Source organism: Gymnoscopelus braueri (assembly GCF_963280865.1).
Source record: "Gymnoscopelus braueri genome assembly, chromosome: 24".
Classification (NCBI taxonomy): domain Eukaryota; kingdom Metazoa; phylum Chordata; class Actinopteri; order Myctophiformes; family Myctophidae; genus Gymnoscopelus; species Gymnoscopelus braueri.
In genome coordinates, this window is record NC_137626.1 from 28,866,083 (window position 1) to 28,878,953 (window position 12,871).

At 40.3% G+C, this 12,871-nt stretch overlaps 1 protein-coding gene across 1 annotated transcript; it reads right to left on the bottom strand.

Moving 5' to 3' along the window:
• Positions 1-5,255: 5,255 nt before the first annotated feature.
• On the bottom strand, positions 5,256-11,344 carry LOC308080319 (uncharacterized protein). Its single transcript, XM_080422127.1, has 7 exons — positions 11,292-11,344; positions 8,173-8,400; positions 7,396-7,503; positions 6,541-6,735; positions 6,181-6,314; positions 5,860-5,963; positions 5,256-5,624 (listed from the first exon to the last, which is right to left on the bottom strand). Exons 2-7 carry the CDS (start codon positions 8,384-8,386, stop codon positions 5,495-5,497), a joined length of 885 nt encoding a protein of 294 aa, XP_080278253.1. The 5' UTR covers positions 8,387-8,400; positions 11,292-11,344; the 3' UTR covers positions 5,256-5,494.
• Between the last annotated feature and the right edge of the window lie 1,527 nt (positions 11,345-12,871).

Consider the following 12,871-nt stretch of genomic DNA (forward strand, 5'->3'; position numbering starts at 1 on the left):
ACCAAAATAATTTGGGGGCCCTCAACTCAACCTTTTCAGGCCACGACCCCCCAAAATAATCATATTTGAATTGGGGACCTCCCAAAATAATCATATTTCAGTTGAGGCATTACATTTAGTTTGACTCGGTTCCACACAACGCCTCATGCTTCGTGAGCTTGTAGATCAGCTATTTCGCTTCTTATATTATTTGGCCAATGTTTGACCAGTTTTTGTAGAATAGTTTGTTGATTACTTTTGATGCAGCAATGGTCTTTTTTTATTGTCTCCGCCAGGCCGAAAGGCATGGCGAGAGAGTATGTTTTGCCCCCCGTCCGTCCGTCCGTCCGTCCGTCCGTCCGTGCGTGTGTGTGTCCGTCCTTGTCTGCGACCAGCTAATCTCCGCCACCGTTGGCCCAGTCGCTGTGAAACTGCACACACACACTCCCTGGATGTCCCAGCAGAACCTCTGCCCCACATTTTTCAGATCAGGCTGTCATAGCGCCACCATGAGGCCGACTTTTGCAAAACACATTTTTGGATATGACTCCTACAGATTTTCTCCAAAAAACACGCAAATCAGTATAGTCATGTGATCATCACGGATCTGTCCGATTTACCAGATTCCATCCTGATTGGCTAAGATTGGCTCCCAAAGTTTGCAGGATTGGATCATTTTGAACACAATGCCTCAAATCATGAACGAAGCATGCGATTTCCGTGACATTTTCCACGTAGATTCCCACTTGGCCCAGGAAGAAATGCCACTTGAAAACTTTCCTAACAGCCTCATGGTGGCGCTATAATAGGCCGATTCACGTTTTTCCCTATAACTGCACCGATCTGCGTGAAACTTTGCACGCACACTCCCCAGAGGCCAAGGAAAAACATCTGCCCTGCATTTTTCACATCTGCTTTTTATAGCGCCACCATGAGGCCGACTTTTGCAAAACACATTATTGGATATTACTCCTACAGATTTTCTCCAAAAAACACGCAAATCGGTAGACAGTATCTCTATAGTCATGTGATCATCACAGATCTGTCCGATTTACCATATTCCATCCTGATTGGTTAAGATTGGCTTCCAAAGTTTGCAGGATTGGTTCATTTTGAACAAAATGCCTCAAATCATGAACGCAGCATCCGATTTCCGTGAAATCTTCCACAGAGATTCCCACTTGGCCCAGGAAGAAATGCCACCCTTTTCACATTGGCCTGTTATAGCGCCACCAGCAGGTCTAATTTAGCAAACCACATTTTTGTGGGGCGGCCATAGCTGAGTGGTTAGTGAGTCCGCCTAGGGAGCCTCGTTGCCCCAGGTTCGATTCCAGGCCAGGTCAGCATATGTGTCGATGAAATGAAATTTGTCCCTGAGCAAGACTCTTAACCCCTAATTGCTCACAGGTTCTCATTGGTAACAAGACCGCAAGGACTTTCATGAACGACCTGTTAAAAGGAATTATCCTTTTATCCTTTATCCTTTTGGAACAAAATGCCTCAAATCATGAATGCAGTGTCCGAATGTCGTGCAAGGCCTAATAAGAAATGGCACCCTTTTAACATTGGCCTATTATAGCGCCACCAGGAGGCCACAATAATCTACCTGACCTGGCGGAGACCTGTGCTCCGAGGAGCACTTTTTCTAGTTTTTGTTATGTTTTCTGGCAGTCTGGAAGAGTCAACTGAGAGCCTAAGACCAGACCCAACAAGAAGGATGTTTCCCAGGTCTTGGACCTTGAATAACAACCCAGATGGGCCTTCATTGACCCATGCTTCAAAGAACTGGAACATGTAAGCAAATGTATTCCTTTGAAGTAGGCCTGCATGTGCTTCCTTACCTGGTTAACACCAGGCTCTACTTTTCTAATATTTGTTGTCTCTCTGTGATCTCTCTCTAGTTATGGATGAACACCGGTAGATCCTCGTTGGAGGAATGTGAACTGACTCGCTCTCTCTCTTTATCTGTCTGTGTCATAGGATGAACTCTGACGAATCCTCGATTGATGGAACTCCTACTTTGTACCCAAAGTGATCCGCTGGGACCTTATATGAAAAGCAGCTGGACAAAGGTAATTACTGTTTCTGACAGATTATCTCATGAAAGTATACGCTTTTTTAAATAACTGGCTGCTGTAAATTAATGTTTTTAACATTGCATTACGCCTGACATGTCTCCATCACATGAAGTTAGGACATACAGGCTATGCTCACATCCTTGAGGTAAGAAATGTGCATATATGGCAATTTTCATATTTTACTATAAGATTCCGAATGCAACGCATGAATTTTCTGTGATACCTGTGAACCTTGTGATACCTTTCACCCCGATCTACAGCCATACCCTCCAGCCTCTTCTACACAGGCCTGCCGACCTGTTGATGAGGTATGTTTTCTTTAGATTTAACCCATTTAGACCTACAAGCTCGTAGCACAGCACGCGGAGTTGGTAACCACTTATAGATATATATCTCGGGGTATCTTGTGACAATGTATACACATGTCTGTCTTACTGTATTGTGTTTTTAGGGCTTTTATTATCTGCTGTAAAAGGCCCAAGCTTGGGACATATAAATATACTTGATCCTTGACAAATCTTGGTTTTGTAAATTATATTCTCAATTTATGATGTCACCAATACATTATCATTGGGGAATTTGGCTGCCTTTGTGCAGTAAAGAAATGCAGGTTTCAACATGTTGCGCTGGTGGGACGTACAGTACACTCTGAACCAGGTTGGCCTCGTCTGTGGCTATGCTGTGCTCAGTCTGTAGAGAGTCATAGTCTTTACAATGTATATATTTAACCGGGGGAAACCCATGTTGACTGACTTGTGTCATGTCATCTTCTCTGTCTGCAGACTACGTCTTGCGGTGTTCCTCTCTGGCATCATGGACAAATGTTTTCACTGCAGAGGGCTTGAAGAAAGCCATGACCAATAAGTGCCGAAGCCGTGCTGCAAAGGACTAGGTACCCCAGTGTTTTTGGCAGCAGAACTACTGTTTTGGTTGTGGTAATATGTTAAAGATGATGCACTTTTGCACTTAAAGGACCACTTTTCAACCTGCTTTCATAAAATTGGTCCTCACTAATGTTCATGATAAAATACTGCCCTTTTTTTCCTACTCGGTCTGTCTCATAGGAGGGATGTGGGCAGTTCAGAAACCTGTCCACCAGTGACATCATCAATTCACGATAATACAAATCTAAATATGTTTTTAAAATATCTTGTTTAATAAAAAAAAACTGCCAAACGATGATGTCACTGGTGGATGGGTTTCAGAACTACCCACAGCCCTCCTATGAGACACAGACAGAGTAGGAAAAAATGGTAGTATTTTATCATGAACATTAGTGAGTACCAATTGTATGAAAAGTGGTGAAGTGGTCCTTTCAACTTTTATTTACATTTTGATGCCAATACATTTTGGTTTTTTTTATATATAAATAAATGAGTCAGCTCAAATCTGATCACATCATGGGACTAGTCGTAAGGTCATTAGGGTTAGGGCTGTGGGTTAGGTTACAGGTCGGCTGTGCGGACAGGACCTTCTTAGGCATTAGGAGGGCTGTATCTCAAGGGGGGTGCTGGGCGAGCCGAGACCTAACACAACAGGTTGTCAGTGGATACGATTAGGTAAAGGAGATATTCGTACTGGTCAGATGGTGTCTTAAATAGCTCTGTATAGAGTCAAGATGAAAGGGCAGCCATATCATCTGTCTTCCAAGTGTTGTGAAATAATGTTACTGTGACTCATGATCATCTAGGAGCTTGACATGTCCTATCGTTAATAACCATGTTTGCTGTGTAAACCTTCGTCTGCAATAAACTCCAGATCTACTTTCTCCAACGTTGTTGTCTGTCTTACATTCAAACCTTCTTGCACGCACCAAGAATACTCAACAGTTTTTCATATAATGTGATGCATTGTTTGTGGATGGATACTTGAATAAATTTGTTTTTGCCACAATTGAAGCTGTTTTTTTATTTTACATTTAAAAATAAATTAATGATTTTATATTTATTAGCATGTTCACTGTTTCTCCTTTAAAGCTCAATGTGAGAAAGGTATGGCTCATTTATACCTCAGTGAGAAATGGGAAATTAAATCTCAATTATTGCTAATGTATGTCTCAATGAGAAGCTAAAGAGACTTAACAAAGCCAATAGGGAGATCTCACCTATGTCTCATGTAGCTCTCAAATACAGCTATAAGGATAAGGATAATTCCTTTTAACAGGTCGTTCATGAAAGTCCTTGCGGTCTTGTTTCCAATGAGAACCTGTGAGCAATTGGGGTTAAGAGTCTTGCTCAGGGACAGCTCTTAATGTATCTCGCCTATGTCTCATGTATCTCTCAAATACAGCTCTTAATGTATCTCGCCTATGTCTCATTTATCTCTCAAATACAGCTCTTATTGTATCTAGCTTATCTCTCAAATACAGCTCTAATGTAATATACCCCTGTCTCGCCTATGTCTCGTCTCGTCTCCTAGTATTCAAGTTAGGAGCCATAAAAAGACATAGGTGATCTTTAAATGATCTTCAAATGAGAAATAAAAGCTGGTTGCTCAAGAGAAGCATCTGAGATTAAAATGAGAAGCAGATTTTTCCTCTGGGCAATACTTTCATACTTTTACTCAAGTATTTTTTTTATTCTGGACTTTTACTTGTAACAGAGTATTTCTACATTGCAGTATTGATACTTTTACTTAGTAAAAAAAAAAGTAGTACTTTTCCCACCACTGCTAATAAGGATGACCTCAGGATCATTGACCTTTTGACCTCCAAATTGCACCATAATGTCAGATACTGAGGTACAGTACTCTTCAGAGACCAGGGTTCCATTCCTGCCAGCGATGCAGGCTTGGCTCGGTGCTCCAATGAACACACATGTAGATTAGACTTTCATATGGCCATTTAAAACCATTCAAGGGATGATAATGATCAGGCAGTTAAATTTCATCTCTGTCGGGTGGAAACCGACCATTATATCCAAAACTGTTACTTTTCAGGATTAAAATTCAAAAATATCAAAAGCAGCAGATCTACAAGCTCAAAACGCGTCGCATTGCTTTGCGTTTCGAGCTTGTGGATCTGCTGCTTTTGATACTTTATTCTGACGCTGTACTATGATCAAGTACTGTAGGGCAATATTTATGTTGAGATATAACTGCTAAATTGCACTGGGATCAATCATTTGAGTTCATGTATACTTTTACTATTGCGTGTCAATGCTCACTGTTTTAACAAACTGACTTGGACCAAACCCAGTTCCAACACACTTTATTAATATGAACATGTTATTAAATGCAACAGATGGCTTTTAGATGAATGATATTCCCATTATATGGGCTTCTCTTAACTTAATAATGAAAAGATGAATATATTGTAATTTAATGCATACAGTATATATTGGGTAGAATTGCAAGGCAGACACACCAAATCAAACAGACAAACTGTCATCATGTAGTTGTACCAACACACAAGCTACATTGTGAAAGTGATGTTTTCACTAGATAACTCGTTCACAGATAAACCGATTAGTTGAAACACCACATGATCTGTCAGTCCATCCTTCACGATAAGTCTCAGCACAGTCTTCGTTACCACCAGCGTCATTAGGCTCCGGAAAGTTCCAAAACCTGAAGAAGTAGGAATAACTTTACAACAATGTTTTTTTAACTCTAAATATTTTGGTTTCTAATCATTACATGAAATATCTGGATAGTGAAATAGACAACATTGTCTCAGTGACAGTGTGTGGTACATTGTCATATTATTATAGCATTTAACACCATTTAGAAAAATGCAGAAAAAGAGAAAATATGTGAAGTGTGCTTAAAAGTTTGTTGAAATAAACACGAGGATAAGTCTTACGTTGGTGTGGTCAGTGTTGTTCCATCCAACCACTTCCAGACTCCTTCCTGGTCTCTGTCAGTCAGACCCAGCCACACTTTCTGGTTTAAACCGTTAACAAAGTCCTGGATAGAAAAGCTTCTGGTTATTGAAGTACAAACTGTACAATAGATGATTTGTTTCTCCATGAAGTGGAATATGTGCAGCACGCACACACACACACACATGCACGCACGCACGCACGCACGCACGTGCACACACACATGCACGCACGCACGCACGTGCACACACACACACACACACACACACACACACACACACACACACACACACACTTTATACCCGTTTTTCTTTGCTCTTTGTGACCATCAGGTCTGATTGGTTGTCTCTACACCACTGTCTGCTCTGGTCCCAGTTTTTCGTCTCAGTAGAGATGTAGTAACACAGACCACCAGCAAATGTAAAGCCTTGTAATCCTAACAAAAACAAAAGCATGTTAGCAACTGTTTCTTTCCTTTTTTTTTTCTTTGTGTGTGTGTGTGTGTGTGTGTGTGTGTGTGTGTGTGTGTGTGTGTGTGTGTGTGTGTGTGTGTGTGTGTGTGTGTGTGTGTGTGTGTGTGTGTGTGGTGTTGTTTTTTGTCCATTTAGATTAATGATAAACAATGATATAACAATGAAGAAAAACAGTGATGTTCCACTGACTACAAATAATCCTCTTCAGGGCATCTGGGTCTTCAGTAAGGTTCTTATATCTGATTTGTAACTGCTTGAAACTAGTCTCTAACAGTTGCTTCTGTTCCGTCAGGTTGCTATGACTGATCTGTAACTGCTCAAAACTGATCTTCAACTGGTCGTTTTCTTCAGTCAGGTTGTTCCTCTCTTTAACCAGCATCATATCTGTAAGAAGAAGAATCAACAAACTGATGAGCTTTACATTTACAACATTGTTCTGATTTTGACAATGAGACAGAAGGCCCCATTTTGGGGTAACTTGAACTGCCATGAGGCACAGTAATTTGCGTGGCAGCTGAGATCCTCATGGAAGTCTCTGGTTTTGTCCGTGCTTAACTGTCCATGAGAAATGTCACAGTCCTTTGCTGTGCGCTGCTGAACTGCAAATGACACACCGTCAACTGCACCTCTCAGTCTCCTCCCACACATTTGCACGGCCAACACATGCATGCGGTGAAAAACACACCACTTTTCCCACCAGAAATGGTCAATTTGCTATTATGCATCAAGCCCGCTTCATGCTAATTCACCTTCCCCCAAATTAGAACCCAGAGTATTCCAAGTAACAGCCATCTATACTATTTCTATTTCTAACATATAATGATGTAGATGTGTAGTTTTTGTTATAAATATATTTTTTACATTGTTGTTCCATGATAGTTGTCATACACCAGCAATGAGTTTACTCAGATTTTCTACCTCTATATCACCCGATAACAATTAAATTATCAATAGTAATACACAATGTAATATTTATTCTGCAAACAGAGGGCCAAAAGCTGAAGATAAACACAGTTGTTACTGTTATAAGAGCTTGATTCAGACCTTTGTCCTCGTCACAGTCCATTGCCTTGTGTACGGTTCTCACTGCCATTAGGAGAAACAGCAGCGTAAGGCACACTGCACACGCTCTGACGATGGCTCTCTGGATAACTGCAGGATATTAGTACAATACAGTGTACAACTTTAATATGATCTGCTTCCATGTTTCATTTCAAACACAGATATTAGTACAATACACTTTATAACTTTAATATGATCAGCTTCCATGTTTCATTTCAAACAACACAGAGTGAATAATATTATACAGGTTATTTCTGCAGAAATGTTATTATGTCTTATGTACAATAATGTATAGTTGAATGAGCATGTCTTCAACGTGCAATTGTGGCTTTCTCAAAAATGCAGTGGTTCTCAAAGTGAGGTCCAGGGACCGCCAGGGGTCCTTGATGGGGTTCCAGCGGGGTGCCCAGCAAAATAAGTGAATATAGCATCAAAATAAGTTTAACCACTTTAACCTTATATACATCAGCTATTTTCACAAAATCTTGAAAAATGAAAACATTTTGGAATACTTTTTTAAGCATTTTAGCAACATAAATCTTGAATAGGCGGGGTCTCAAACCCCAAATATTTTCAGATGGGGATCCAAAACCAAATGCATATTAATTTGGGGCTCTTTGACATGAAAAGCTTTGAGAACCACAGTAATCAGTACACACCTCCCTGTACATTGATGTAGGATCCTACTGTATATTCTTTAATGTGCATCATGTAATCAGTAATGTTGTGAGCAGAAAGAGTAAGTATTTTACTGTGTACCTAGATCTCGTTGAGTCTCCTGTTGAGTCTCCTGTTGAGTCTCCTTTTGAGTCTCCTGTTGAGTCTCCTGTTGAGTCTCCTGTGAGCCGGAGCGTCGGCGTGGTCTTTCATTAACGTAGTCATGTTCATCCTCCTCTTCATTCACCTCCCTGACCCGTCCATCGTCCCTCTCTCTCTTTTTTCTGGCTGGCTTGCCAGAAATGTCCGTAGACATCTTAAGGAACGATCCTCCAACACAAAAGTAACTCAAGTTAATAAAGTTTATGTTAATAATTGTATTATTTTATAATATTTTTCAAAATAATAATGCAATCACGTTAATCACTTTTGTCCAATATCTGTGTCAAACTGTGTTCTCTGAGCTGCTGTCTGTTCTAGTCTGTAGTTGTGTCCACACTTATACTGTGTACATAAATGCATATTCATGAGGCACAAAAACATACGCACTGCAGATCAACCAATAGGCTCTTTACCACAGAATGTACGTCATAATTGAGGAAGTGAAAAACTAACAACTAACAAGCACGCACTAACAATTAAATGAAAAAGGACGGATGGACGGACGGCAGACAGGGGCAAACATACTCTCTCGCCATGCCTTTCGGCCTGGCGGAGACAATAAATATTAACCATTTAACCGTTTGGTTACAGATTTCTTAACAGTTACCGGTTAAACGGTTAACCATGAACATTTGGTTATTTATTTTGTTTACATAGGCCTGTGGCCCCGACCTCAATTCATTTAACAATTTTGGCTCCCTGTGTCTAATCTAGTTGAATACAGTACTGTACTTAAGTACAATTATGAGGTATATTTACTTTACTGGAGTATTTCCAATTTTCTGTACTTTTACTTATACTCCACTACATCTCAGAGGCAAATATTGTGCTTTACCCAACAATTATTTGAAAACTTTAGTTTCTAGTTACTTATTAGATTTAGATTATTATTACAAAACCACTTCAGACCTATACTTCGGCCATTTAAAAAGAGCCTATCTACAAGCTCACAACGCGATGCATTGTGAGCTTGTAGATCTGCTATTTTCAAAGGATTTTTATACATTTGAAAACTTCAAATGGCACCTCCTGCATAATGAGTACTTTTACTTTTGGTACTTTAAGTACATTTGATACCAATACTTTTGTACCTTATACTCAAGTCAATTTTGAATTCCGGACTTTTACTTTATTTCTACATAGCAGTAACGATACTTTTACTTAAGTAAAATATCAGAGTACTTTTTCCACCACTGCCATTATCTCTAACCTCCTTAAAACAGTAAAGGATAGAGAGAGTGTCACGTTATTTACCAATATGACAGGTTGATGGGAAGTGATAGACTCAACGACTTCACTATTCTCATTCATCGTTAATCTTCCTCTTTTGTGACTTCTGTTTTCCCAAAAAAGCTGCACGACGGCTTAGTTGTAAAATGAGCTACGATAGAATGTCTGAGGACGTGTATGCTGTGCCAGACCTGACCAAGAAGAAGGTCAGACATGGCCAAGGAGAGAGGGAGGTACAGATGGAGGACAGAGGAGAAAATGAGGAGGACAGGGGGGAATGGGAAGATGGTCACTGACCTTAAAGCTCTGGGTGGGGTATCATCTTGACCAGACCCTTTTTAACTTTAAAAACAAACACGAAAAGCTTAAAATCGATTCTAAAGCGCACAGGGAGCCAATGTACAGAGGCCAGAACCAGAGTTATGTGATCCCGGCTCTTTGTGCCGGTAAGGAGGCGAGCAGCGGCGTTCTTGATGAGCTGCAGGCACCTAAGCAACGACTGATCTATACCAACGTACAGGGAGTTGCAATAGTGGAGTCTAGAAGAGATGAAGGCATGTAGAACCCTCTCTAGATCTCTGGGGAGAGAGATAGGCCTTGACCTTAACCAAACAGCTGGTCCTGACCACGGTGCTATAACCTGTTTATAGAATTTGAAATTGGAATCTAAGGTGACGCCAATGTTTTTTACACTTGTGGTGTAAGTTGAGGCAGTAAACTGCGGGCTACCAGGCTGGTAGATTGTAATAAAGTAGAGGAGAGAAAGAGAGACGTCCGGACCCAGGTTCCATGTTCATTTATTGGTTTATTCAGCAACAAACAAACAGCATCATATCATCCAGGGGCAGAGCCCCTGTCCTTCCCCAGCAGCCTCACGGCGTGTGACAACAGTACTCTCTAACTAGTCACTCTTTATACTGTAGGTAGCTGACATTAGAATGCAGGCAGTTCATGTGGGGTGGGGGAGAATCCCCCCACCAGCTGAAGATCAATGAACAGCTGTTGATTTGATCTGCAAGTGCCCGAAGGAAGGGAGTGGAGACAAATGCCAGACATGATGTCTCAGGTTTTCAATGGAGATGTAAATCACACTTCACACCAGGGCAGATGCCAGGCTGGGTCTGAGTCAACAACACATTATTCTTCTGACTTTAATTCTATCTGATTTTTACTTGCATACTGTTCAATAACTACAAGCCATATGGGCTAATATACCACACACTGATGTAAGAACATCTGGGAGGAGGAAGAGATTGAAAGTGGTTACACACAGATGTGTTCCCGGTTTCAATGGGTTAAACTGTCTACATCAGTGGTTCTCAAACTTTATTCAAGTCAAGGACCCCCAAAATGATGTGTATCTGTGCATCTCAAAAATAATTTGTGCCAGGGACCCCCGGAAGCAAAGATTTGAGTTAAAAAATGATTTGAAATATATATATTTAAAGATTTGCACATATTTTCACAGTTTTTCCAAAATAGCAGATCTACAAGTTCACAGCATGGCACGAAGTGACGCGCTGTGAGCTTGTAGATCTGCTATTTTTGAATTGCCAACGTAGCCTATAAGTGATTAAAATGATTGTGAACCCCCAGGGGGTTACAGGACCCCACTTTGAGAACCTAATGCTCTACATGTTACATGTTAGCATTTCAGTGTTTTGGAGAATTAAATTAGTTCTGAATTACAGTAAAGTTCATATAAATACATGTGACAAATACAGTGACAAATGTACATGTTCTTCTAAATGTGGCCCTTAAAGTCCCTTTAAATGAAATAAAATGAACAAAATACAACCAGTCTGTCTTAAAACTGTGATGTCACTAACCTGTGTGACCTCTGACCTGTGAGTGATGCAACCCATTAGATTTCCCAGTGAGGTCTGAATGGTTTACTTTGGAATGAGACCTAATGACAGGATGGACACCAACTGCACACGCACGCACGCACGCACACACGCACGCACGCACACACGCACGCACAGACACAACCAGATTAATTTAAGTCCCCTCGCATATGTATGCAAATTACCTCCTGCATATAATCCTTCCTCCTATTCTGGCATCCTATGCTGTTTAGTTTTTCTTATACACAATTGGAGCATGTTGTACAGTAGCATATCTCACACATACAATCATTGTGCAATCACATACAGTGGTTTTGGCTCAGAGAACAAGGGCAAAAAAGGAAAAGAGAAGTAAAATGACCTCAAAGGCAAAAAAAGGGAAGAGACCAACACTGCCTTCATCAGGGTGACGAAGGCAAAGTTTCCGCAACACACGTGTATTTTTTTTATTCTTGCCATGCATTAGCCAGACTTCTAAAGGCTTTTTAGATTTTCCACAAGAGTGCCTTGGTCTCTTCCCTTTTGTGCCATTTTGCTTTGTTACCCATTTGTACCAAAACAAGTTGGGTATTTTTACTTTGCCAAACAGATGCTCTACATTCTCCTGTTTCTTATATGGTTTTGTTTATGTTCATGTCTTGAAAATGTTGTTTGCTGAACATCCAGTGTTAAGTGTCACTTTGAACCTAAACACGAGGGGTCTTTCAAACTAAATAAAGATTTAATTCAACTATATACCACAATAACCTACCTGACCTGGCGGAGACCTGTGCTCCGAGGAGCACTTTTTCTAGTATTTTCTTCCCTCTCCTCCACGCAGTCGCAGAACATTGTGGAGGTTTATGTGAAGAAGATGACAGATATACTTTCTCACGACTCAAACATGCAGATCTTTGTCAAGACCCTCACTGGCAAGATCATTTATGTTGACTGTTATATTTCATTCTCCCTTAATTCACTTTGTGTATGAAATAAAATAGATGTGACTTTAACCTGTATTGAGGCCAATGAGGGGTGATTATTGTGATAGTTTCATGTTGAAAACCAAAGAGGGACACATACATAAACATGCACATTAACACATGCATTAGTTAGAGTCATGTGTACATTTAACTCTATATGAGACATGAAGCAAATATCACATTAAGTTAAATAAACTAAAATAAACATTATGGAATAATGTTTTGCCCTCTCCTCCAACACAGGACACAGTCTCTGTGGAAGTTGTAGTTGAGATATTTCTTACAGCTGTTATTCCTGTTCACAGAGAGAGAGAGAGAGAGAGAGAGAGAGAGGCGTAGAGAGAGGCCCCCCATCTTACGACCCTTACGGTAATTTTGGACTGCGCTTGATTGATAGATTGATGTACTTTATTTAGTAAGACATGAGAACAACAGTACATGGAAGTACAAATTCACAATACAAGGTCTACTAAACTGGAAGACTCATTAAGCACTGAGCTTGTTTAAGATGAGATCCCCATGCACACAAATCATGATGACATATAAGAGACAGACAGATATACACACTACTATACAGAACGTCATACAATCAGCTTACAG